At 40.3% G+C, this 27,530-nt stretch overlaps 2 protein-coding genes across 3 annotated transcripts in view; one reads left to right on the top strand and one right to left on the bottom strand.

Moving 5' to 3' along the window:
• The window catches only part of ttc38 (tetratricopeptide repeat domain 38), a 23,271-nt gene extending 20,514 nt beyond the window's left edge, over positions 1-2,757 (top strand). The window contains exons 12-14 of the mRNA XM_033622302.2: positions 3-162; positions 641-714; positions 1,089-2,757. Coding sequence (XP_033478193.2) covers positions 3-162; positions 641-714; positions 1,089-1,176 — 322 coding nt within the window. The 3' untranslated portion in view covers positions 1,177-2,757. The remainder of the gene's footprint in view (positions 1-2; positions 163-640; positions 715-1,088) is intronic.
• Positions 673-27,310, bottom strand: tspan33b (tetraspanin 33b). Of its 2 annotated transcripts, none has more exons than XM_078168094.1 (8): positions 26,314-27,310; positions 20,904-20,961; positions 16,620-16,747; positions 16,365-16,439; positions 10,134-10,229; positions 9,591-9,719; positions 5,929-6,090; positions 673-796 (listed from the first exon to the last, which is right to left on the bottom strand). In XM_078168094.1, exons 1-8 carry the CDS (start codon positions 26,407-26,409, stop codon positions 785-787), a joined length of 756 nt encoding a protein of 251 aa, XP_078024220.1. In that variant the 5' UTR covers positions 26,410-27,310; the 3' UTR covers positions 673-784. The 2 variants fall into 2 exon arrangements, with proteins under 2 accessions (XP_078024220.1, XP_033478194.2); XM_033622303.2 differs by lacking the exon at positions 673-796 and adding an exon at positions 3,055-3,441 and having other exon boundaries at positions 26,314-26,971.
• Positions 27,311-27,530: the final 220 nt, after the last annotated feature.

The following is a 27,530-nucleotide window of genomic DNA, read 5'->3' on the forward strand; positions in this document are numbered from 1 at the left end:
AGAGAGCCAGGGGACAATACGCAACATCAGCTGGCAGAGACTATAGGTATACCAATGTGCCAGGCCATGATGGAGTACGACAAGGGCAACTACAACCAAACTGTGGAGCTGCTGCAACCTTTACGCTACAGCATAGTGGATATAGGTGGCAGTGATGCACAGGTAAGGTTCTTGGAGACTGTGGTAAACTCAAAGCGAACAAGAAAAAAGTCAAGACCAGACTGAAGTACAGTTCTCTTATGCACAGTTGACAAGCATTCAGCCTTGAGGCTTCACTTTTTTCTCTTTGGATATCATTGATTATACTGTAATGTGTTTTCTGGAGTCAAACCGGAATCCCTGTTGTTGTGAACTAGGCCAGAGGTGAAGAACACTCTGCATAAGAGCCAAAGCCTTTCAGTCCATAAACACACCACATAGTGTGAGAATGTGGAGCACAGCGCACCAACGTATGAATAATGAATCTGTGATGGATGCTGATGGACTTCATGCATTTTATGTTCTTTGTGTTCAGAAAACTGTTCCCCAAGGTGCAAGAGTATACATACATACAGCAAAGCACAAAAGGCTAGAAAGACTCTATGTACAGAGTTGGAGCAGGGTTGTGTTTACTAATGGGTCTGTCCACTGTTGTTCACAGAGGGATCTCTTCAGTCAACTGCTCATTCATGCAGCCATGAAATCAGAGAATAAGCACCACCAGAAACTGGGAAGGTAATGCACACTAGCAATCGATTTCAGCTTCAGCAGCTTCAGTGCTGTGCGTCCTTGCCATCTCTTCTTTTTATGTGAAAGTCTGCTGAGAGATTATAAGAGAAAAAGAGAGATCTTACACTATTTCAAGCACTGGATTTCATCATGATACAGTGTAGTTGCTGCTGGGGCTGCTATCCACTCAAGTGTTCTTTAGTTGCTGTTGCTCCATGTCCATATAGAACACAAGCTCTACGCTCCCATTATGTAACCAATATCCCCTGTCCGTACACCGTGTTATCCTTTCATTATTGATCAGGCTAGCCTCTCAGCTTGTCTCTCTAAATCTGTGTTCATATCTCTGAACTGTTCTGTGTTGTGCTGAATTCCTGCAGATGTCTTCTGGTGGAGCGCGATGCCATGAGGCCAAACTCCCCTCTGACGGATCGTCTGATGCAGACAGCGCTGGCTCTTCACACCTAGATGGGTTGCAAGGTGCGCAGAGCAGTTCCCATGCAAAAAACATCAAGAGAAGCCATAATCTGATGTGCTGGTGTTTGGCTTGAGGAGATTCCTTTGTTTTCAAGACATCTGAAACTTTTTGTACAGCTTTCTTTTCAATGAAGAGCTCAGCCTTTTCTACTGCAGACCTTTTAAGCTTTTATGTAAACACATTTGCACATTTCTCAAGATTATGAGCTAATAGTAAACACAGGTTGCCAGTTGATCCTTCCTAAGCCCTGCCCTTTTTCACACTGTGCTCCAAAAAGAGTTGAGCGAGCTTGGAACCGTGCAACTTTCCTCTTTCCTGTTAGACCTTACTATGCGACATGCTAGCGTCGCCTATGTTGAAAAGAAAAACAAATTGTGAAGATGGTTAAGAATTTTCATGACACACTACATTATATATAGAGTCACATTTTAAGTCAATCAATATATCATTTATTCGGCATATGGAATTATACACAGTACAACTCCAGTCAAATGTGATCCCATCAGCTCCTTTAACTTGTGCACTATAATTTAATCCTATTTTGCGTCTTCTTACATTTTGGCTGCTGCTTTATAATTGTTTGTGTTTCCGGATGGTTCTGGTAATCCGTAGTTTCTGGTTGTGGATGACTTAACTGTCCACACATCCCGACCCCAGTAGCCTTTGAATGGCGTTAGCTGTAATCCACAGCAGGAATGACACAGCACCTCACATTCCCACCGTCACACTAGTCCTTATTCACCATGAAACACAAGTTAGCTAATGTTAGTATACCTCTTTATGTATACTTTAGCTAGCTATTATAGGGTCGATGACCTGGCATAAACTCTTATTGTGTGAATATTTGGTGTACGTGACCTGACGTAAACCCAATTTCCTGACGTGACTGGAGCCAAATGATCTGGCATGATTCTGGCCAAATTTGGTGATGTCAAGAAAAGCAATTGTTCTCAAAGCTGGTTGTCTGAATAACAGGAAAACAGTAGCTTAAGTGTCAGGAAACACCTTTTTAAGGTGTATTGGAAAGCTGCAGGTGTGTCAACTGATGTTGCTTGTTGGTCAGACACTACAAATTGGACGTTCAATCCTGTGTTTTGAGTCTTTTAATTCTACAAGAGGAGTTAGCATAATGTCAGAACACCAACTTCAACCAGGTTTGCTTCATCCTTAATGTCAAAGAGATTTGGAAAAGGACAGATGAGGTAGTTACTGACAAATATTTAAGATCACATGAATTGTTGTTAGCTAGAAAAGATCAACGCTAATGTTTCCTTTACTTACGTTATCTTTGCATGGCCAAATGCAGCCCTGAAGTAACTAATGTAACTTTCTACAGTAAAGAGAGAATAACGATAGCTCAGCACCATGGTCTGTAGTCATTAGTCAGTAAAAAAATATGTAGAGTACTTTACTAATCCCCAGGAGGGGATCATTGAGATATGTATCTGGCAGCGCAGGAGCAATATTGACCGATCGTCTTTTCATCCTTAGTCTCTACTTCTCCCTTTTACGTTGAGACTGGAAGCCTCAATTCGCATTTTTATTCCTCAAATAAAAGTTAACATCGTGAATACATCCGTCCATCACATACTGTAATCCTTGCTGTCGCCTCTTGAATGTTTCTTGCCTGACGCTCAAAAACGATCTAATAAACACTACTGAATCCAGCTAAATGGAACTGGTGTCGCCATGTTTCATTTTGTCAAGCTTGTCTGACCTAGCAACAGTAACTACGGGGGGGGGGGGCAGGATGGAGGGGCTAAGGAAGGATCAATTTGCACGGTAAACAGCTTTAAATCACATAATGTAAGCTGATTATTTTAGCTGACAAAACTGATACCTCATAATCAATATACTGCAGAGCAATGTAAATTTCTTCTCTTAGATTTTATTAGCAAACTTCACATTTAAATATAAATACTTTTCAGAAATAAAATCCTCATGTCAATGATCAATACAAAAACCATGTTCAAAACCAATAAATATACACTTTGCATTTTGCATGTGATGACTCCGTGTGTACCACACTTTGATGCCTGTTAGCAGCAGCACAGGAAGAATATGTACTCAAATGTCGCAGTGATACAGTAGTGGTAAAAAAAAGATGTCCTTGCACATGTCAGACGAGCCAAATGGAGCACTGTAAGTTCTTTTCTTTCCTCCTCTCCTCCTGCGTTGGCCCGCTCTCACAACACTGAGGTAATCTCATCTTGGATCTGAGAGATCAGGATCTGGGACAGCACGATGCCTGCAATCTAGAGGACAGTAGCAGCCACTTTAGATTACAGAGCAGATTCTCTGTAACTTTACAGCCTGTGCCGAGCGTCTCAAGGTCCCCCGAGCTCATTTGGCGCAGGGAGGAAATGTTCAAAATGAGATAAGACTGTTTGGATTATGTCACTTGAAATTACTGTACACCCATTTTACGAGGATTCTAACACTTATACATATCACTTCCTATAGAGCTGATGACAAAGTGTTCCTCACAGGGAGGACGCACATATTCAGTGGCAAACACAGCTTTTAACAGAGCTTTTCAATAATTAACAGTTTGATTTAACAGTGGCTTGTTAAGCCGACAAATCCAGTAATGGTGTTTAGTTACGGTGTGCAAGACAAAAAAGAGAACTTCATCATCAGATTTCCTGCACATCAAAGCAACTGGAATACTGGTGCAGTTGTTCTGACAGGACTCATGGGTAATTCACACGCTTCCCTCTTAGCAGGATCTTTGGGGACCCAATCAGCCAGATATGAGAGCGAGTGAGATCAGGCTAAAGATCCGGTGGCAAAGCTGCACGCTGTGGCAGAATGCATTGTGACAGTAGCTGAATCATCTTGATAAGTAAGCGTACTAATTATTTAGAGGCAGCTTTTGATAAGTACTACAGTAATTAGATTTCATGGCAAATCTAACATATTGACTTGACTTATTAACAGCACTTAATGCTGTGGGATTTGAGGTGTGTTGTGCAGTGGTGCTCAGTGAGTAGGAGGGGAATCGTTACTATGCTTCTTTCTTTGGCCCATAATCTTACATTATCACACGCAGACTTCTACTGCAGTTGCACATTAACCCGAGCTTGCAGTCTAGAGCAGAGTAATAAATGAATAATGTGCAGTTAAAAATTCATTGTCCCATTGCGCCTAGTTATTGCTGTCTAGGTATAACCCTCCATTTTAAATCAGTTCTATCCCAGTAGCCTCACATTAACCTTTCACCCTGTTGGTTTCTTTTAGAATAAGATTTTTATTAGATTTTTTTTCATCTGTGCTTAAACAGGCTAATTCTATGTGAGACAATCTCCACTTGAGCAGGGAAGTTGGTGGAAGCTCTCTTGATATTTGTACGTGTGTTACTTCAGGAAAGGTGCTGGGTTCTGATTGATTAAGTGCTGCTCGGACTATTTCGCAGCCTCGTCCAAATGCACCATGCCAGTCTGCCTTTGAGCGAGCCGGGTCCGTCGATATGTTGATCGCTACACGCTCAATCCAGTGAGCCCCCAGTTGATGCCTATATTGACTTGCGTGCATGTGTGAGCTTATTTAAGACAAGACTAGAGCCATTTCAGCCCAGAATTGTCTGACGTTACTGATGGCCAATGACTGTTGCCAATTAGTGCACAGCCTGAATTAAAGGAATACACTCCAAACAAAAATGGGGCTAAACAGTACCCAAAAGAGGTTCTTTGGCTTGTAATCATAGGGGAACACGTTTACAGTATGTGCTATATGGCACCCATCTTTTAAAGGAACTGTACAGTGCCTTTGTCAAATAGTGGTGTATAGAATCATTAGAGGTGCCATATAGTGCCTAGGGGGGCCTTGAACCATACCTTATTATACTATGGATGAGCCAATGTGCTTTTTAATGAGCCTATTACCTAAAATATGAATGATTATTAATGATGTCTTCTGAAATGTTGCCTCAGAAGAATCATTTACTAAATCTTTACTGAGAAACACAATACGTTTTGCTACTTGATACTTTTTCAAACCTGAAATATTTCTGTGCTCATGGGGGCAAAAAGACATAGAGCCACTGCTTTACTGTGTTATCCTCTGGAATTACACTGTTTGTAGGCTGTTTTAATGTTTTTATTCTTTCCCCAGTAAACTAAAAACTAACTAAACTAAGCTGAAGAACCAGTGGAGAACCTCTAAAGAACATTACAGAGGTTTAATAAGTGCAGCAGTAGTTCTATGACATCACAACCCATGCCAAAGAACCACTGATGAACCAATATTTCTCTATATTTTTCTGTATTTCATCCCCCCAGTGAGCATTTGTTTATTAATTACTCACCCAGTGTTACGATTAATTTGTGAAGAAAACTTTTGTTTTTCTTGTATGCCTCAATGGTGAGTGAAGAATCCAAAAACGGAAAAAACTGTTGATGAATTGGAGTAAAAGAGAACTGTGTTTAACAACGGCACAATGATATCAAAACATCTGTTATCGAACTCTCACACAGCTCGTGCAGTACGCAGGTGAAGGTTTATATTACACAAGTTGTGTGAGTGTGTAAATGAATGTTTTGATATAGTTTTGCTTTAGTTTAATGTGACCCCTTTGACTTCAATTTATTAAGAATTTTCTGTTTTTTTGGATTCTTCGTTCACCGGAGACATGCGAGAAAAGTTTTCTTCCCCCAAATCAGCTTAACACTGGGTGAATAATTGATTCACAAAAGATCATTTTTGGGGTGAATACCTTAAAGTAAGTGCATGTGTGGGGTTACCTGCGGCAAGGCCAGACCCAGTGCGAGAGCGCCCACCAGCAACAGATGAGACTCGATCCACATCACTGCTTTGTCCGCACAGCCTACTGGGTAGATCGACTTGTTTGCCTCTAGGTAGTTCTGGGTTTGAACCCCAAAACCGCACATAGTGTTGATCACTGTCTGTAAGGCAGATGGGAAAGGCAAAGACAGAAAATGCAATAGTTGGAGAGATAATCTTTTTTTTTGTCTTGTTGATGAAACGTGAAACACTGAAAATAGTTTTCAGAGAACACTTTCACAGGCTGCTGTTTCAAGTTTTGTGTTATTTTGCATTGACAAATCTTTCAACTATTATGACAGCCAAGGGAGAGTTTTGCACAAGCCTGTTAACTGTGAAGACTTGGAATAAAGAAGAGGAAGGAAAAGAGCAAAAGTATGATACAACCACGTGCACTTGATGTGACATGGAAGGCTGTTCAGTCCCTAAAGTAGCCATGCAGTTACAGGCTGTGAACAGCAGGTTGCAGCACTGCATCAGCTCCTCTGATGTTTAATTAATTGATTGTTCACCCATGTAGAAAAAGGTTGCTGTGATCTGTTTTCCGTGTAGCATGATGTATAATCAATATTAGTGTGATGGATCTACATGCACTCTTTAGTTTTCTGTCTCCACACAAACGAGAAGGAATTGTCATTGGTGGCTTGTAAGCTGTGTTGCTGTGTATCTGCACAGAGGTTAGACAAGCAATTTGGATGTGTCTTTGTGCAAGTGCAAATGTGTGTATTCATGCATGCACGAGAACACTATTTACATATATACTGCTTGTGTGCCAGCATGCGTCCTTATCTGCACACATTTCATTTGTTATGCATGTGCAGGTAGCTGCGTGTGTTGATTCTGTGTAGACAAAATGCCTTAAAACCTTCATGGAAAAGGGTTGAAATTTTGAAAGAGGTAAATCACCGCTGCCAACACTGCCTGCACACGCACAACATGTTTCTGTAGACTGCATATCAGACCACATATCAGCGCTCTATATGTTGGATATGAGTGTTAACGTCCCAGTTGGTTAGCTCCAGCTTTTGTCTGCAGTGACTCTTTGTCGATGCAGGTTGTGCTGCTTGATTTTAGAGACGTTTCCCTTGATTATTTTATCATTCTGAAATGTTTTTTAGTTGCAAATCACCTCATGGAGCTGGCTCCTGACTTACCGAGACACTCACAGTCACACAGCAATCATTCATGCAAGCTGCAGACTCTTCATAAGGGAGAAAGTGGCAGACCAGTTCTATGCATGACAACTAACTTCACCCCAAGGAAGGTAATAGCAGCGGCAATTTAGACCTGAAGATGTAGACCTGCTGATGTCACCTCCAGGCAAGGAATTGAATGGCTTCTGCACTTTTGACACACTTGTATGTGCACTTATCCAACGTCAAAGTAACGTAAATAGTGTTTGTAGTGTCATTGTCAAGAACACAGAGAAATCTGGATTCTAAAGCTTAAAAAATATTTGTTTTGTACCATCTTGTCTAATTAGTGGCCGTCAGGCAGTGAGTGCGAGATGAAGTGTTCTAACACCTGAAAACATGACATCAGTACAGAGAAAAACAGCTGCTATTGTAACCCTTATTAAGCCTGATAATCAGGAAACTGGCATTGCAGTTTCATTTTTACCCCATTCTTTTAGCCTTACATAGAGGTTCTGGTAGTTGTCTTGGGAGGGGAATTTATTTGGCTGCCCTAACCATTCAATGGTGACATATCTGTCCCTATAGCCAGCCAATTCATTTGACGCAGACGCTATGGTAGTGATTGCGAGGAGCAGTTTACATTTTTCTGTTTTCTACATGAAACAAAGAAAAATGTTGCTACTGTACCTAGCAATGTCAAAAAGACGATGTCCCCAGTCTCAAATGTTAGCGTAACAAACTTTCGTTGGTCAATCGTCTCTGAAACTGGGGCAAAACGGCTGTCAATGGGCGCAATTTGGAAGTCTGGGACCAGGATAATGCTCTCTACCTGTTAAACTTGCAGGAAGCGGATCTGTTTAGAACAGGGGTGTCAAACTCATTTTAGTTCATGGGCCACAGAGCCCAAAATGATCTCAGGTGGCCCAGACCAGTAAATCCATTTCAGAATAAGCTATAAGTAACAACACCTCCAAAATATTCCCATTCTTTTAGGGTACAGACATACAAGCACATTCTGAGAACATTCATTTACAAAACAGATGACAAACAGCTTGAGATGTGGTAAGAAAAATAAGTGCATTTTCAACGATGTGTCACAGTTTTTCCACATTCTGCCAGTCTACTTCTCACTGTCATTACATGTGCATTTTCCCACACATTTTTACTCCTGTATACTGACGCTGGCTTCACCGCACCACGCTGAGTGGAAGCTATTAAAAAGGCAGGGGATAACTTATTCTTGCAAACCACTTACAAGTTTAAAGTTTTGGCAGTGCCATAGAAACACGGCTCCACCAATTATGTTTAAAGATAAAAGTCTGATACAGATTCTTTTGTACTGAAGCTGCTGATTCACAGTATTCCGCCCAGTGTTTGACATCTTGACATCATATGACCACAGTAAGTATTCATTGTTTTTTCCGAGAACTGTACTCTGGTCATTGCCAGATATCAGACAGAAATAACTCGTGACATTCTGTTTCTATCTTTGGTCTTACATTACTTCCGATCTAGCCAATTTCTGTGGGGCTGGGAAATTTGATTTTCCTTAACCAATCACCAGAGATCAATGTACTGGCCTGAGTCTAACGTCATTTTAAGGGTAGCCAAAAACAAACTATGACATCAGGCGATATCGAGAAGACATGTTGATTTAAAACAGCCTTTATAGCGGCATCAATCTTGTCTGTGGTGCTTGCTGTTGTTATTTTTACTCCTCATTGGTTCCGGCACACCACTTGACAACAGCTTGACAATGGCTTTAGTCCTGCATGTGGCGTGGGTTTGCTAATCAACTCCCCCCTGTGGCACTCATTGATTGTTTTTTATTTTAACCGAGAAACCACTGTTTTATGTCGGTGGCTTGTGGAGATAGAAAGATCTGGTTCCCAGGCAACTCTGGTCAGCTTCTGAAGTGGCACTTTACTTGAAGTAGGCTACTTAGTGTTTAACTTGCTCCTGAAACCTGGTACCTCGAAGTCGTCAATATTAGGTGTGCACAGTCATCCAGTGGGTCAGATTGTACCCTTTAGCTGCCCGGTTCTCACATATTAGACACCCCTGGTTAAGAAGTTATTACTTTCCTCACCTGTAGACGCTGCACATCAGCACACCCACATTTCCACTTCTCTTTTATAGCATCTTAACATCTCACTCACTTTACTCAGAGAGCTGAGTTTTAGCAGGTAACCCAGTTTTAAACTGTTGCTGTTATATTCCTTTCCTGCATGTAAGTGGCGAAGGTTGAACTCATAAGTGCAGGTCCAGAGAGTCTGAAACTTTTGCACACTGTGTCCTTGGTGACTGATACATCTACACATTTATCACCCAGAGCGCCTTGAAATGCAATTAGTTGCACTGGAAATCAACCCAAGTCTTCCTTGAAACAGTGTTTTTAAGTTGAAGTTACTTTAGTTTTCCATTAAGCTTTTATAGTAGTTTGTCCCCACAGTGTAAGTCAAGAGGTGACATAGAAAAGCACGCACCTCTCCAGGAACAGGAGTGCAGCAGGAGTAAGGCACGGCACAGCGCTCGGAGCTGGGGTTCTCATGTGTGCAATTAAAGTAAAGGTTCCAGGACCAGTCTGTGTAGTTGTTCCACCCACAACATTTGAACTGAGAGAGAGAGATGAAGAGAGAGATAGAGGGGAGAGCACAGCACAGGTTTATATTTAGAAACGTGGCCCTGCTCTGCACTGTACATCCTGCCAGTCTGGGCTTCTCCCATGGGAAAACCCAGGCTCGCAAGTGTGCCAGTGTGTGCAGATGGAAGAGGAATATCACATGAGGAGACCAACAGAGCACAGGAACTGTATGTAACATGGAGCCTCTCATGTGGAAATCCCTCACCGAGGCCAAGATAACAAACGTAAAACACACAGCCCTGTGGTCTCTGGTTGCGGTTTCCTGGTTTAGTGCTCAGACATATTCAATAAACCACTAGCTGTGATCAATTTGAAGACGTGTGTGATGTGAATAGCTACAGACACAAGCACAGGCACTCAAGCTAAGTGGAACTAGCCACAACACCTCTTTCTGGATGTAATCCATCAGGTTCTGCAGATCCAGGTCATCCCTGTAGTGCACGATGGCTTTCTTCACAAACTTTCCCAAAGCGTCCCGAGTCTAAGAGAGAGGATAGAATAATAGCTTTAATATAAACATAGCCATGTAGGTAAGAAATTAATTCTGTTAAGTTTTAATAACTTCATTAAAATTACCAGAGGTGAACTTATATACAAATGTCTATATAAGCAGGCTCCTAAGGTGCTCAGTGGTGAAACCTCTCCGGCTTTGTGACTCAGTTAATTACTTGGGCTGCATCTATAGAGGACTGCAAAGTGCCTTTTGTGAAACCTCCTTTGGACAGACACTGTGGAAATCCTTACACGACTCAAAATGGATCATTTCTGGGATCATTTTAAATCTAAGTTAAAACCATTTCTCATGAGTGAGCAGACGTGTATTCACGGTTAATCCGGTGGCTTTCTTTGGATTTGATCTACCTTTTATTGTAAATTGCATATACAGTGCAGTGTGAATGCATCTTTTATAAAAGGCCACCAAGGGACACGTGTAACAAATTAGCTTTCAGGCTATAAACGCTATGCTATGCAGCACTAGTCTCTTCATTGAATATTCTATGCCCATGTAAGAATAAACATAAATAATGACGGCTGATGTCTGAGGGGAACACATAACATCCTCTTGTTTGCATTGTATGAGCATCCTGTGGGATGTATCTCGACAAGGCAGCAGTGGAGCAGGAACCGCTGCAGAGAAGGCTGCAGGAGTGCAGCACAATGATAATAAAATCATTCATGCCTTCAACATCAATGTATACAGTGCATGCCAAATACAGAGCGCACACATGCAGTAGATAATTGCTTGAATTTACCCATTTGCTATTATAATGTGGTGATTTTCATCATCTCCACTCAAGCTGAATAAACAAACCCAGATGAAATATAAATGAAATACATTGATTTTTTTTTTTTAATAATCTGTAGAGTGTTTCAAACTCGATGAGGCTGATTCAGACATTAAAATACTGTGCTACATTATTTAGTCAGCCTTCATTGTCCGTGGTTTAATATGTCTGTTATATAGCTCCTCTATTCTCACAGATAAATCGAGTGTTCGAAAAGGTATTTAATGCAAATCTCCATCCTTTAAAAATTCTGAAAACAAGGAGGGGCCACGGTTACACAGGCTGAGTTCAGATGTAATATATGCTAATATGAGCGCTGTATGCTAATAAGCTGCTGAACTTTAAAATTTCATTAAGCCTGGAATGAACTTCTGTGAGCGGTTTGCTGAAGGCTCTCTGAATTGTTCTTATTACAGCCGACGTTGGAACAGGTTATGTTGATAAATACTGTGAGCTCTATCAAAATAGCCCAAAATGTTTTATCCCGAAGTAGTTTTGCTAAATTGTTAGGATTTTAACAGCATTCTCCCACCTCCCCTCCCCTCGCTCTGCCCTCCCCTCGTCCCACGTGGTACGGTACGCTCGTGGGCCTCGCAGCCCACCGTCACACCTCCCCATGTCATTAGTGGCAAAGTCTCCTTCAAGGGATCTGTTGAAATGGAACATTTGGTTCCACTTTGAAGTGCCGAAGCATTTGAATCATTTAGCGGGGAAGGATGCTGGGAGGGTTGTTAAACTGCTCTGTTTAGCAGCAGGCAGTCCGAGCACTGACAGAGAACACAAGGGAGAGGAGAGGTATCATCAGGCACCAGGCACCTCGCCACACACTGATGTCAGGGAACGCTGCCACTGCTGGCTGTTGTGTTTTTATTCTCAGCGGAGCCCTAATGGGATGTTACTGTAGGAGATAAGTGGATGCTAGCAGGGGGATCCTTCCTTTCCCTGTAGCCTTCAGATTAATCACTGGGGTCATTTGCGGGGTTCTGTCGCAGACACAGGAATGCACATACATATATGTACATTCATGCAGCCATTGAGTAGATTGCCTGTTCTCATGCAGACACTTTTATTCAGCGCTCAGAACCCCCCACAATGAGTTTCAAAATGATTATTGTTTTCTAAATAGATAGAAAAAAGGATCTTCCACACAAAATTATGTTTATTCTTCAGACTTTCTTTACTTTTTCCTTGTTAAATACTGTATAATTGTACCTCTGGAGGCTTCTAAAACTCATTCAGATGAAACAATCTGAAAATGTGATAGTGCTTTTTACATCCCAATTCCAAACCACACACACTAATTGTGCACAGACTTAATACAAATCTATATAGTGTACTGCTTTTGCACTAGACAACAACACACTTTACCATTTTATCCACAGGAAATTATACAGTAGTGTTGTGCTGTTCACCAATCAATACTAAGCTGTGGGTACGTCAATCTTAAGATTTTTTGCTGGAGCTTTAAACTTTATTTGAGCCAAAACAAAACGTCTCTGAGGATTTACTGTTTACTGGTATTTTTTTGGTTTCTAGGATATTTCAGTAGCTGTCTCTCCGCCATCTTTTTGCAGCTGTGAGGAGCTCCTCCATTTCCTTCACACACTTCACTTCTGGAAAATAGTGTGCATCAACAGTACACTCAGAAATAAAGGGTTCTTTTTTGAGTACACTTACAGTAGTTTGTCACTTGTCCATTACATTCTGAAGTAGTCTGAAGTTGGGTCACAGCTTTAGTCTTGTTTGAATTCGTGAGGAAGATAATGTCGTTAACAGTAAACTTCAAAAAGAATATATCACTGTGCTCCAAATGGCATATTTTTTCTTTTTACTTTTGGTACTCACTGTAGCTGCCCTTACAAAGTACACACTGTTACATGGAGTATGCATACAACTGGGACATACTACCCCATCCTAACATTGTGCCCTGAACTTTGACCCTCTTGCTTGTACATTTGTTGGAGTCCATTATGCAAAATTTGAAGTAAGAAAAGCAGATCCTAATGGTATCACTTGTTGTTACCGTGGTGACACAACAAAAGCCATTCACTAAGGTCGCTGGAGACGAAGGTCAACCTGGAGAGCTCTGTTGTTGCTACATTGCAGTGAATGTAGTTCAGTGGTTCTTAAATGGTGTGTCATGATGCTAATCCGGGTATGCCGTTGGATTTTGTGATAACCACACATCATTATTTTGCAGTATTCAACTGGGCCTGTTGATTGACTGTATCAATATGTTGTGTGCACCTGTTTCCTAATAAAGAGGCTAAATAGAAATGTAATTTAATTAAAAAAAAAAAAAGGTTTTTCTCGCTGTTTGCGTGCAGGAATTCTAAGTTTGTGACACATCAAAAGCCCTGATTGGTCGCCAGTGTGAGGGATGATAATATTTAAAAGGAGAAAGCCGTGAGTGGGACGATGGATTGTTTTATTGTACAGAGCAAATTACAACAAAGCACCAGCAAAGACGACCTACCACTGAAAGAAAAGAGAAATGTCAGGAGATGCTATCACGAAAGCTACCTGTCTTATTTTTGTCTTATTTTTATTGTCTTATGTCATGATAAGAGTGATAACACACGTCATAGAAGCTATTGTGCACAGATATAAATACAGGTGCCTTGAGATTTTAGCTTGCCCTTAGGTGTGCCTTGGGCATATAAAGTTTGAAAACCACTGATGTAGTTTTAACTTTTCAGTAATGACTGCATAAATTGTAGATTCTAACATTATATTCACAGCAGTAAAATTTAATTAGCATTTCTTTGTCATAGTTATGTCCTTCAGCTGTTGGTTATCCTTAAGATTATTATTTTGTTTTTTGTTATTTTGTTTACTTAAATTTCTCTCAGTTTGACTGGTAACCAGTCACCTGAATGGGCTGTCATCTGTGTCATTCGTCATTGTGGCTTCTGACAGCTGTCAAAATAAGATGTCAAAAAGTTGTCAAGCTGTCATCTGTCTGTGGCTCAGTTTATGTGATGCCTCTTCGGAAGAGGCTCTTCCACTGCGCAAAGGACTGTGGGTAAGAACAGCCAGAAAAGCATGCAGGCTTGTATACTGTGAAATGTGACTGGATGCAGTAGGACATCCTGGTGTCTCTGGCCTACTGCATTTAACATACTATGTATGCAAATCTTTTTCTGGCACACTAAATAGTAGTTATACACGGGTCAGGGTTTCTTAAAGCCCACAACATCTGGGCCTGATTTGAGAATGCTCAACTCATTAACATTATGCATTAATCAGTGACCTGAACCCAATCTGCAAACTGGAGCTGAAAGTTTCTGGTAATGACCATCACTGACAACCTGTGTGCTGTTGGCTGTATTGTAGGTCATTTTCAGTAAATATCACATCGTAAAACGTGTTTTCTGTTTTAAAGTACAAACGTAGGAAGACAGCAAGCATCTTTTAATTGTTTACATTTTATGTCTGATCTTGAGTGCACAGCAGATATCCTGCCTGGTATGTTTATCGCTGTTGATAGGTGCAGTGGTTTGCTTACATGACGTTCCAGAATATGTAATGAATTCAGTGTGGATGGAGAGGCGTACTACCTGGTGTACTACCTACATATTTGCAGAGGAAAATATTTTTATTGGAGATAATAATTTGTGAGATTTAAATATGTGGGACTTCAACAGATTTCCCTGGTCAAAATCAAATAACAGAAAGCCTTAGCACAGCAGTGCAATGATAAAGCTGCTTACTGTGTGACAGAGACAAGAGAGATTTGGAGAAAGGGGAGGAGAAAGTGGACGGTGGACTTTTGCACTTTTGTGTTTCTGAAACTAAACTCAGAATGCTGCTTTGTTACTCTATGACCCACTTGCCTGAACCTGAGATATTTTCTAACAAGCTTACCTGAACTGCCTGACCCATGGGTTGTAGGTAGACATGCGCATCACCACTACATATCATGGTAATACTTCTGGAACACACAATATATATATATTTTTTCCAGAACACTTAATTAAGTTACTTTTGTCCAGGTGTAGTCATGCACAGTAATATACATGCAACCTGTTGTGACAGGTCACTTTGTATTAATTAGAAAAGGTTGGGAACCACTTCTGGCTTCTTACAACTTGAATATTATCATCATCACACCAACTTTGGTTATAATACTTGCCATTTGTCATAGTTATTCTGTACTTAAAAACTGCTTCCGTTGGAGGTAAAAGTGAAAGTGAATGCACTCAAAAAGTATGTAATAATCCTTAATAACAAATTAATTCACCACTAATACTCAGTATAACGTGCAGTCAGATTTGTAACCAAGAAAAAACTATGTGTGCACAGCTACGGCAAGTGCAGTAGGTCAAAGCTGAATCAGAAGTGTGTAAACGATGGATGTTATCAACGAACAATATAGACAGTACAGTATAGGCCTTAACTGGTATTTAAATGTCTTAAATCAAGCTTTCAAAGGTCTTAAAAATGATCAGATATGGGAAGTAGAATTTTATCAATCGCTATTTTTTTTTTTTATTTTATTTGTTAATTTAAAAAAAAGAAATATATATATATATATATATATATATATATATATATATATATATATATATATATATATTTGGGCAAAATTATCCCCAACCCTAAGTAACTGATGTAGGTTCATGTTTCTATTGTTTCTATCTTTTTTATTCGCATTAAACTCATTAGAAGTCTTAAAAACCACTTGTCTTAAGTCGTAGGAACCCTGGGCACCATTCCCCTTCATTTTGTGCACCAATATAAGTCTGTCTAAACTGGAGGTCTGATCATCTGACTATGTTTCTTGCCTCGTCTCTTAGTTCACTGGTCTCATTACAAATAGGAAAGAAGACCCAAGTTGTAATAAACTAGAATTATACTTAAAGTATTTTCCAGTTAAGTCAGTGTAAGTTGGTGCATCCAGAGAGAATAAGGATGCTCTCCTCTCCTTTCTGGCGGTCTGCAAAACAAACCTGAGACACACATTCTCAGGGCTCATAGACAGCGACACAAACACTGATTTCCATTGTTGCACCGGTGTATACTGTGTGTGTGTTTCTCTCTCTGTGTATGCGGTGTGGCTCAAACATCAACAAGACATTCCCCCTGTGGGCTCAGGCGGCCCATCTGTGGGTTCAGATGCTATGCCTTATTAAGTTTTATACACTGTAGTTCACAAATGCACAGAATGCCCGAAGAACACGCAAGATCAATGGCACACAGGGGCATTCATGGTCGATGGCAGTGTCACTGTGGAAGGGAACTGGAGACCAAATGTGACCTTTATAGAGACTTTATGTTATAGAATAACTCAGCCTGTGCACAGTATTGTCAGTATGGAGACGGAGTACCTGATCGGAGTAGAAGAAGCCCAGGATTGCTATGGCCAGCTGTGTGAGGAAGACCAATGTCAGGCTGAAGGAGAACTAGAGTGAGAGAAGACACAAGTATTAAAGCACAGTCTGACTAAGGCAGAATCAAAACTGTCAGATTTGTTGTTACACACGAGATGTAAGGCTTGGCTTTGGATTAAATATAATTTGAGCTACCGTATCGGAAGCAAAGCACAGGGCCAGTATTAGTAATGTGTCTGTTATGTCTATTACTGTCTTGAGGAGGCGAATGTTCTCTCGAAGGGCTCCGATGCAGCCACAGAAAGTGATGAAGAACATGACCACCCCCACCACAATTAGGATGACAGCCGGGTCGATCAGGAACGTGTCCCGCACCGTGTCTGGCAGAAAGACAGGAACAGCCCCTGTTTAGATATCTGTCCTACCTTCACTTCTTTTCCTCCCTACTTCTCTTTCTATTTGTCCAACCATTGTTAAAATTCATTCCTCGACCCCACACCATTTCTTTTTGTTTTCTCATCCTCTCTTCCAACACTGGCTGCATTCATTCTCGTAAAATATCAGTGAGCTGTTGTGGATTATACAGCGTGAAGAGGCGTAATCAGTGGGATGAGCTCAGGTTAATCATTTTCAGTGTCCATCTACTGCATATTACAAATTGAATGAGAAAATAATGACACAAGGTAAAATTAGGACAAAGCTAAACCTTGCCAACCCACTAAACGTGACAAGCGATTGTTTTGTGTTGGGGTGGCTCAACAGGTGTGCAGCTAAAAGAGGCCACCATCTCACACCAGCACAGCTCGAGAGACAACAGGAGCTTGATGGACATAACTCAATATAACAAATGTGCACATTCTACAGGTAAAACACAGAAAAAGGCCTTTACACACCAGGGGCGTTACTTTCATGCGGTCACTTTACACTTTTAAAACTTGTTTTTGTCATGAGCACTTTTACACAGAACATAATTACTACGCAGTGGAAAAAAAAAGACATTTTTCTTTCTTGAACGAGGTCGAGTTGTCTGAGTTTTGACACAGAGAATAAAGGAATCAACCAATGACATTGGGCGGACGAGACATCGTGTCACAACATCATGACAGTGGCGGGTGTGCTGATTGTTTGAGTTTCTCAGCACCTTGTATTACATGACAGAGGACATTATAAAGACAAGGACAACATGAGTAGCACTGGTGAACAGCAACACAGATGCTCTGCAGTCTGAACCAAGATGGCAAAGTTAATCACTCCTTTCAACTTTGACAAAGGCAGCCCTCGTAAATGTGGATAGGAAGCTGCTTTCTAAAATCTTGGCCTCTCGTTTAGAAAATCTCTCACCAGTTCTGATAAAGGGGGACCAGACAGGTTTTATAAGGGGTCGGAATTCAGCCACCAATATTAGACGTTTGTTGAACGCCATCCTAGCTTTTGAACAAAAATCTATTAACGGTCTGGTGCTTTCTCTCGATGCAGAGAAAGCATTTGACCGAATTGAATGGTCTTACTTACTGTATACACTGGGTAAATTTGGTTTGGGGGAGAACTTTATAATATGGGTAAAAATGATCTATACTAGTCCACAGGCAGCAGTCCTGACTAATGGATTCAGGTCTGAATACTTCAACACTTACAGAGGGGTGACGCAGGGTTGCCCTTTATCGCCCCTCCTATTCGCTTTGGCCATAGAACCACTTGCTGAGGCCATAAGGGTCACATCCACAATACGTAGTTTAGAGATCGGACAGCTATGTCATAAAATAACCTTATACGCGGATGATGTTTTAATCCTTTTGACTGACCCTGAAACATCCGTACCAAGTCTTATTGATGTGATTGACAGATTTAGTTGTTTCTCTGGCTATAAAATCAGTTTGGCTAAATCAGAGGCCATGCCTCTTGGTACTCTTTCAACAATACCAACTACTGTTCCTTCCTTTCCTTTCAAATGGTCTCCCAGTGGGTTTGTGTACTTGGGAATCTTCATCACCCCATCCTTCGATCAACTATACAAAGCCAACTTTGCACCCTTATTTTGTAAAATTAAACAGGACCTAGAGTGATGGGCGTCACTTCCTGTTTCCTGGTTGGGATGCATTGCCCTGGTCAAAATGAATGTGTTGCCCAGGTTATTGTACCCTATCCAAATGATCCCTATTTTGTTTTCTAAAAGGGTATTGAAGGACATAAATGGATGGCTCAGCTCTTTTATTTGGAACAAGCGTAGACCTAGGCTTAAGATGGCAGTATTACATCTACCAAGTTCAATGGGTGGCTTGGACTTACCTAATATTAAATTTTATCAACTCTGTGCCCATTTAAGATTTGTAAATGACTGGATTAAGGGTAAAATCTGGTTGGATATTGAGACAGCATTATCAAAGTGCAAACTAAGTGACCTACTATTTTGTAATAATTTTAAAGAAATTAAAACCTTTTGTACAAATCCTGTAACAATCAACACTCTAAAAGCATGGTGGCTTGTCCGCCGTCTCGAGGGAAGATCAAATATAACATCCATCTTTACCCCAATAATAAATAATCCTGCTTTTCCCCCAGGTTCTTCGGACCCCAGTTTTCAACAATGGTCTAAAAAGAATATTAAATGCCTCAGTGACCTCTTCTCAGATAATAAACTTATGTCATTTGAACAACTTACTAACAGTTACAAATTGTCTAAACAAGATTTCTTTCGCTTTTTGCAAATAAGGCATTATATCATTCATAGCACAACCCTTATTGATCACCCTGAAATATGTGCTGTTGAGAAAATTCTGTTTCAACAACAGTTGAAAGTGTCTCTGAGCTCATTTTACCATGTACTTAATGGTTTTTCTACTACTGATGCGCAGGGGGTCAGAGGTGTGTGGGAGAAGGAGCTGTCTGCGACCATAGATGAAGAAAAGTGGGATACCATCTGGTCTCTTGCAAAAAGGATTTCAATTTGCACTCGGACAAGAGCAATACAACTTAAGATTCTACACAGATTACATATATCTCCTCACCGCAGGCACCTCTTCAACCGTTCTCTTTCCCCTTTGTGTCTCAAGTGTAAAACTGATGTGGGAACTTCAAAGATATTGGGTTGAAATTATAAGTGAAATGGACAGAATTTTTCACATTAATATAGATATGGATCCCATGTCCCTGATTCTAGGTCTTCCAAGTGACCGTCTAAAAACAGCAGTCAACAAAAGATTGTATAATATTCTAACGTTTGCAGCTAGGAAAAATATTCTCTTGCAGTGGGTCAGTGACAAGATTCCCTCTGTCTGTGGTTGGCGTAAAATAATTTTTGAACTGATCCCTCTAGAATATCTTACCAACGTCATACATTACAGTGTAGATCAGTTCTACAGAGTGTGGCGCCCATTTCTGGACTATATCGGACTGGACCTTTCCTCCATTCTGTTGAAGGGACTGTTGTGCACTTGAACGACATTCGGGTACTGTAAGACTGAACCACCACCTCTTGTATTATGCTATATGTTCGTCTCTCATGTAAGAGCTGCTGTGTACGTTTTGTGTTTGTTTTGTTGTGTGTCTAGTTTTTGTAGACACTGTTTTGCTGAATGGAAACAAAAACTGCAATAAAAACAATGAGGAAAAAAAAAAAAAAAAAAAAAAACCTTGACAAAGGCAGCGCATTCCAGATCTACTCCTTTCACTCTTACCTTTCACAATAAAAGCCTTAGACATATACTTTATGTCGATTCAACTAGGGCGAATCTATTTCATTCCTACTACTGGGTGGTCGTCTTTTCGGATTATCGTGGCCTAAAATGCCTGATTTCATGGCAGCTTTTCCAAAAAAATTGCAGTGCATACCACAGTGTGTTTAGGCGCACTAATGTCACCATTAACCATGCATGTTTAATGCATGCCCCGGATTCGTCAAGCACTTGCAATATATCTGGATATAACAGCCTCTGTTGTTGTCATCTGTCTTGTCTGTTGTCCACATTTCAGCCATATTCTGGGTGTGTCTTGTCGTTAGAAAACTGTTTGTCAACTAGTGACTTATGTTTGTGCTCAACCACAACGTTGCACACGGTGCAGAACAGTTTATCCCCGCTTTGGAGCAATATCAGGGAATGGCCTCGCACCATCTTTAGCTGTCTTTATTGTTGGCAGATGGGAAACAGCTGTGTCGCACATGTCTGCGTTCTCACAACCAGAGATGAGGAATTTAGCGACGTTGTGCAGGGGACTGCAGTGATTGGTGAAACTCGCAGGAAACTATGATGATTGGTCAGATTTGTAGAAAATGTGCAAAATTCACAGGCATTGGTTGAGTCTGTGGTAATTGTTGCGATCACAACATCCTGGAGGAGCTGCTGTTCCAACCTTTAATTGAACAAGTATTCCAATTGAATACAAATATTTGCAGGCGAGTGTTTGGCATTTTTGTGTTGTTTATTTGTCATGCTCCCTGGTGTGCAAAGGCCCTAATAAACAATTTCTGCAGAACTTTAGAAGTGTGAAAAAATGCCTTTGTGTGTACCTGAATGTGGGAAAAGTGTGTCAGGGACATACCTGTAGCCTTCTGGACTTTAGCATACACCCCGATGGCTATAATCAACAAGGAGAAAACCTGGGGGAAAGAGGGACATTGTAAATCACAAAGACTTGAATCAATTACCAAATGAGCAGAGGACTTCTTTTCTCTTTTCTCTTATAGTCGTTCAGATCTGATGTTGCTTCATGTTTTGCTTCAAGACGATTTTAGTATCTGGTAGTTCCAAAGTGGCTGTAAAATAGTGCTGCAGTAATTTATTATGATAATGGGAAAATGAAACATGGGCATCGGCGAGGATTCGGCCTGGTTAGATAAATAGTTAGACATTTTTGGGAAAAACACTTATTCCCTTTCTAATAGAAAGTTTCATGAGAAGATAAACCCACTCTCAAAACATGAGGGTGGCATCGATCTTCTCAGCTAACTCTTAACAGGTAGAGAAATAAGCTAAATTCCCCAAATCTTGCACTACTCTTGAAGAGTTTAGATGAGAATTTGGGATCCATTAGATTATCTTTCTTAATTATCTAATGCAAAATTTGAAAACTGCACCAGTCATTGATGTGTAACTCCTCTTATTTCAATGTGTGAAAAACTTGCGAGGACAATATGGTGCTGCTAGTGAGCTGCCTTTGTTTTGAGCAGACTCTATTTGCACGGTCAAGCAGGACAGGTGTGATCAGATTAGTGACAGTGTGTCTTTCCTCAGGTGCTGGCTGTAGTAGTCATGGAAACAGCGCCAGTTTATGTGTTTCCCATAAACAGACAGATGGACGTCAGTGGGGGAAAAAATGACAAAACATATGGAGCTTGGCTTTAATCATCTGAGTGTGGAGTGGAGAATTAGTTTTTCCTGCAAACTGGGTCTGCCTGTGATTTTAAAGGAAATCCTTCAGAGCCTCTTTCCTCAGTTTGTACATACGAGTATTTCTGTAAGAATCTCCCTGTCGAGTGGAACTTGACCTTGGTAAGAAAATTATGATTATTATCCGCCCCAAGCTTCACTGAGCAGTGCCTTGACTATTGTATGTGGACAAAAGATCATTATCATTTTTCTTCAGTGGCATGAACAGCAGAGACAGAGAGGAACAATCGGCAAGAAGGTGAAAAGGGGTGAGAAAGCAACAGATGGGTTTTGTGTGGAGTTCGGGGTTTTGATCTGGGTGAAACCTGCAATGTTCTTTTGTAAAAAGACAGAAGAAAACATTACAGTAGCAAAAAAAAAGCTCATACTGTATAAAATATTGAACACAACAGAGACATCGGCAGCCCACGACGTGCACGCATTGGATAAAGGGAGGAATACCTCCTTTTAATGAGGTCTCAAAACAGTGACAGCATCCAGGCACAGACGGCTGAGTGTGTGTGTGTGCTGTAAGTAATGGTGTTGCTGGAGGATGTGTTGTAAAGCTGCTGAGGACGTGATCTCGTACTGACACAATAAAAACCGCAAAGAAGGTGGAATGTAGGTGGAATTAGAGCTTCCTGTTGATTGCATTGTCAACACTAATTTCTCTCCTTTCCTTGATTGTTTTTTTCACCTTGAATAACAACCTGCATGGCTTCGCTTTCATTTCCAGCCCCCAGCTTTACACACAGTCTCCTGATTACTGATTGTGTACGTGTCAATGTGTGTCTCCGTTTGTATACAGACCTTCTTTTGTTTGGTCTGTAAGAACATGGATTTCTTTTTTGTTTCTATCTGAAAAGGCTGTATTGGATCTCTGGAGGAGGATCCGTGGCATAACTTGCTTTGAAAGAGGTGTAATTTTTATTTGGCAACCACTCACGTCCAACTCAATTTTTTTTTTTTTTTGAAAAGGTGCTCCAGAGAAGTAAATTGTCACTTTGAAACTGTATGGCTCTTTTTTAATCTCCCTCACATTTGTGAATCAATAATTTGACTTGACAAGACAATAGCTGACAGAACACAAGACATCGATGGTGCACGATTTCTGTGCAGTGTTTTCAAGAGTTTTGAAAGCACAGTTTGTTTTTTTAAAGGATATTCTCTGTTGTGTAGGAGTGTTTGCACCTGCAGCTCCATTTGTCAGTTCGCCACTGTGTGTGCTTATGTGAATACGGGTGGCAGAGCGTATTTGCAACAGGAGACACACACACACACACACACACACACACACACACACAGTGAATGTATTCCAGCTCTGTTTTCAGGCTTTTCAAAGGGATGAATCAGGCTTCTCCCGGTGGATTGTGTGCAGAGGTGAAAGCCAGCTGAACTGAGCCGCGGGGACACGGGGACAAAGACCTGATGGATTAGGGCTGCAGTGTTCACTTCTGAGCCCGTGTCTGATAAACAAAGTCAACACGGGCCGGGCTGTGTGGCTGCTGTGGCTGCTGTGGCTGCAGTTACTGCTGATTGGCTCTAAACGCAGTGAGAGCGCGGTACAGTGTTTGCCCCCTCGCTGTGTTAGTGTAGGAATGGATGAACAGGGATATGATGGAGGTGCAGGGACTCCATAGTGCTACAATATGTGATCCTTGTGCTCAAAGTAGTAATGTGGCAGGGAAGCGAGGGAGTCGGAGAGAGTTTTAACGATGTGTGTGTTGTGTGTGTATTTGTGTGCTGATGAGGGACAAAAGGCCTGGTGCACGGTCTAATGGCTGCAGCTAAGTGTCTCCTTCTCTTTTTCTCTTAACAGTTGCAGTTGTCTCCACGCCTCCTAGGTGCACTTACAACCAGCAGGGGAGCTTGTATTATTTTACAGTGTGTACTCTTGGTATTCAGTCATATAAAAGTGGATATATTTGTAATACAGTAATAATTCTAACAATTGAAATGTCAATGCCCACTTGCAGTGGCAGAACGTTTATGCCTCAACCATTTAGGTTAACAACAGTCAGCTAAAAGTAATGGATAAACATTTCAAATTTTAACCTTGCATTAATCACTCTTGTTTGTTACTCTGGTCTACTTTAACCAAGTATCCAGTGCTTTAAAGGTTCAGTTGTGGGATTTAATGGCTTCTAATGGAGAGGTTGCAGAACTGAAAGTTGTAGGAAAACTATGGTGGCAGACAAGAAGGCATGAAAATGTGAATGACCCTATTCAGAGCCAGTGTTTGTTTTATCCATTCTGGGCTACTGTAGAACAATATGGTTGACTCTGTGGGAGAAGACCCACTCCATATGTAGATATAAGCAGCATTACAAATATTATATACCATTTCCAGTGTTAGGAAGGTGACTCTTGAAATGTCATAGGTTACAGTGGTTTTCAAACTTTTTGTGCCCAAGGCACACCTGTATTTATATCTGTGCACAACAGCCTCCATAACGTGTGTTATCACTCTTCTCACGACACGTTTGTTTTTATTTACTAATATCAAATAACAATTGACAACCACCTCTTACTCATGAAATAATTATTACATCAAACCACCAATAACACATCCATTTAAACTGGAAATAATGTATATAAGATAAGATAATGTGATGTGTCACACACTTACAACTCCTTTGCATGAATGGCGACAAATAAATTCCTCATGAAGGTTTTTTTTTTGTTTTAAATCAAATTAAACTAAACTACAATTTTTAGTTAGAGTTTGCCTCTTTATTAGGAAATGGGTGCACATAACATACTGTTACAGTCAATTAAAAATTAATTCATAACTTTTGTATAGTTGAATATTGCAATAATATTGTGTGGTTATCACAAAATCCCATGGCACACCTGGATTTCAATCATGGCACACCAGTGTGCCCTGGCACACCATTTGAGGACCACAGGGTTACAGAATATTAGTCACTGAAAATGTAATAATGCAACAATTTTAATTACTTCATCAAAGTAATGTAAATTATTGTTACTTCTCTAACAATAATTTTGAACAGGGCAATAAAACTGAAAAATGTCAGACAAACGTGTTCCTGCAACAGAATAATTGTTATATTCTATGTTTTAACCTTTTGCCGACAATAATATATTTGGAAGTTACCCTTTTGAAATCACTGTCAATGTTTGAGTTAGTAACAGTAATTAATTTACATATTTTTCTCAGTCAGTGTCTTTGGTTACTTTTATTTTATATAATTACATGTAACTAGTCATCTTTAATCCCTAAATCGTACACACTGGACCTTTAAACCATCTCATTCAGTGTATTTTACTTTTAGCTTACTATGAATTTTTAGCTAGAAGTAATGGATACACATTTAAAAATTAAAATTTATATTATTCTATCCATTACCTTCTAGGTTTTTCAGTCACTTTCCCAATAGTTTAGGTAGGTATTTCCAAAATTTAAACATTAGCCTACTTTAAGATAGCTCTTTTAATCATTTAGCTGTTAGCTTAGATTCGGCTAAATTTCAACTGTTTATCAGTTACCCTTAGCTGTCTGTTTGAACCATTTATCAGATGCTTTTAACTATTTAACTTATTTATACTTCACTTTAGCTAACTGGTATGACGTTTTATCCATTACCTTTTTGTTTATTAAACAGTTTTTTCTAATACTTTTAGGCTACTTCAGTAAAAACATTTCTTGTAGCCTGTTTTGACCATTTATCAATTACAGTAGGCCAAATTTCAACTGTTTATCAATCACTCAGCTATCTTGTCATTAGTTCAATACTATTAGCTATCTATTTTGATAATTTATGATTACTATTATCTCTTTATTTTAACCATTTATCCAAGACATTGAAGCTAACTTTTTCAGCTGTGTAATGTTACTTTCAGCCAACTATTTAAACCTTAATCCATTAATTTTGGTGAACTGTTTAGACTGCTTGTCTGCTAACCACTACTTTACTTTCTTCCAAATTAATCTAGCTACTCAACAGTCCCCTCACATACTCCTGGCACCTGCACAAGGACCCCTTGGGTAGGAGCCCAGTAATATAATATATCATATGGACTTGAAATTTGTGCAGTCTTGTTGTGAAACAGTGCAGCCTACAACACATTTAAGTAACAGTACATGACAGAAAATATATAAACATTCAGATACAGTGTACCAGCAGGCGTACACAGTTTGCAGGTGTTTTGTTGTTTCACTATGAGTCAGTGCTCGACTGATTTGATAAGAATGCACCACTCAACATTTGCTACAGTGATGTATGAGCAATCTCAGTGTCCATATATAACTGTAGTAAATTTAAAATAGGTAGCAGCAGGATGGCTGGGTGCTCCTGCTGTTTGCAGCAACGGATACTATCTGAATTATATTTCTTCATTTATTATTCATAAGCTTTTTTACTTTGCCGTTTTTAGTTTGGCCTCCTTTTCTAGCAGATCTGACTTTTTTGGAAAGCTACAACTCCCTGATAGCTGGTGATTTGTATCCCCAGAAATATTAAGAATATATAGCGTCCCAGGACACCATAACAGCTGTGTTTTTGTCAGTTTTGGCGTGTGCTGCACAAAGACAAATCCTTCAACAGCATAACTCTACTCACCCAAAAAAGGAAGCTGAAGAAGAAGAGAAAATATCTGATCCAGGGGTTGACGAAACTGAACGTCTCGGCTCGGTTTAGATTCTGTTTCCTGTCCATTGTTTGATGGTGTTTTTGCTGTCACATAGAGCCACTGTGAGTTTTACTTCAAAACAGTCCTCAGCCCGAGCCCCACCCCGCAGATACTCAGCCGCCATGTGAATCTGTGAGGAAGGGGGGTCGTTTGCTGACTGTGGGGGTGTCAGGCTGTCTAAAAAAGGGGACATGAGGGTGTGACGCTGCTCCGCCATGCTGGTAGGGCCCAGAACTGTCTATGTAGGCAGGCAGGTCAGATTACACAAAAAATATCTCTGGCTGACTGCAGCTGAATGGCTTACAAGCTTTGGAGTATTGTCAGCCAGCTGCCAGACTGTAGAACTTCTTTCACCTCCGTGCACTCTTCCTGTCTTTCCCTGTTACTTCAAAGTTCCTAGATGCTGTATAATGGGCCCACAAGCATATTGTCCACTTGTTTCAATATTGATGTTAATTGTTTCTGTAAGGCTTGTGTTCTAGTTTACAAATTACAGCCTCAAAGACAGATGTTTTCCTGCAAAAGACTGGAGCAGAATCACAGTTGACAAAGGCTCGGCGATGACGTCTTTGAGAGGAAGGACATCTAATGTAATTAAATGATATTGGGCAGTTTGCGCCAGAGTTTCCGTTGTGCTGTGTCTGTTTATGCTTGAGAGTGAATCTGCTAAACTTCAGCCGAATATCCCTCAAATAAATCAAGAAGCTAAAATGTCAGGGCACCAATTCTGTAATGAAATTTAGATGTAATATTCAATTGATAATCGAATGGCAAAATGGATCGTCTGTCCGACTGACAAGATCATCTGAGGACACAGAACAGAAATAAAATATATCACACAACTATAAAGTTAATGTGAAGTATGAAGGATGCTACTGGCTCCCTTCGAACTCTAGCTCATAGCTCAGAGATGTAGTCTGTCCTTGGCATTGGGAATACTGTATGTGAATACTTAATCACAAGATTTTTTTTTTTATCATTACATCAAGAGTCTCCTGTGGAGTGACAGAAGGACATAAGGTCCCTCAGGTACCTCAGTACCTTGCCAGAGCTAGAGCTTATGAGACTAGACTTAATGAGATTGATCTTTTTTTTTAGACAGAATACATCTTTGTTTTTAATCCCACAAACACTTAACCAGGAGAGT

Source organism: Epinephelus lanceolatus, chromosome 5 (genome assembly GCF_041903045.1).
Source record: "Epinephelus lanceolatus isolate andai-2023 chromosome 5, ASM4190304v1, whole genome shotgun sequence".
Classification (NCBI taxonomy): Eukaryota; Metazoa; Chordata; class Actinopteri; order Perciformes; family Serranidae; genus Epinephelus; species Epinephelus lanceolatus.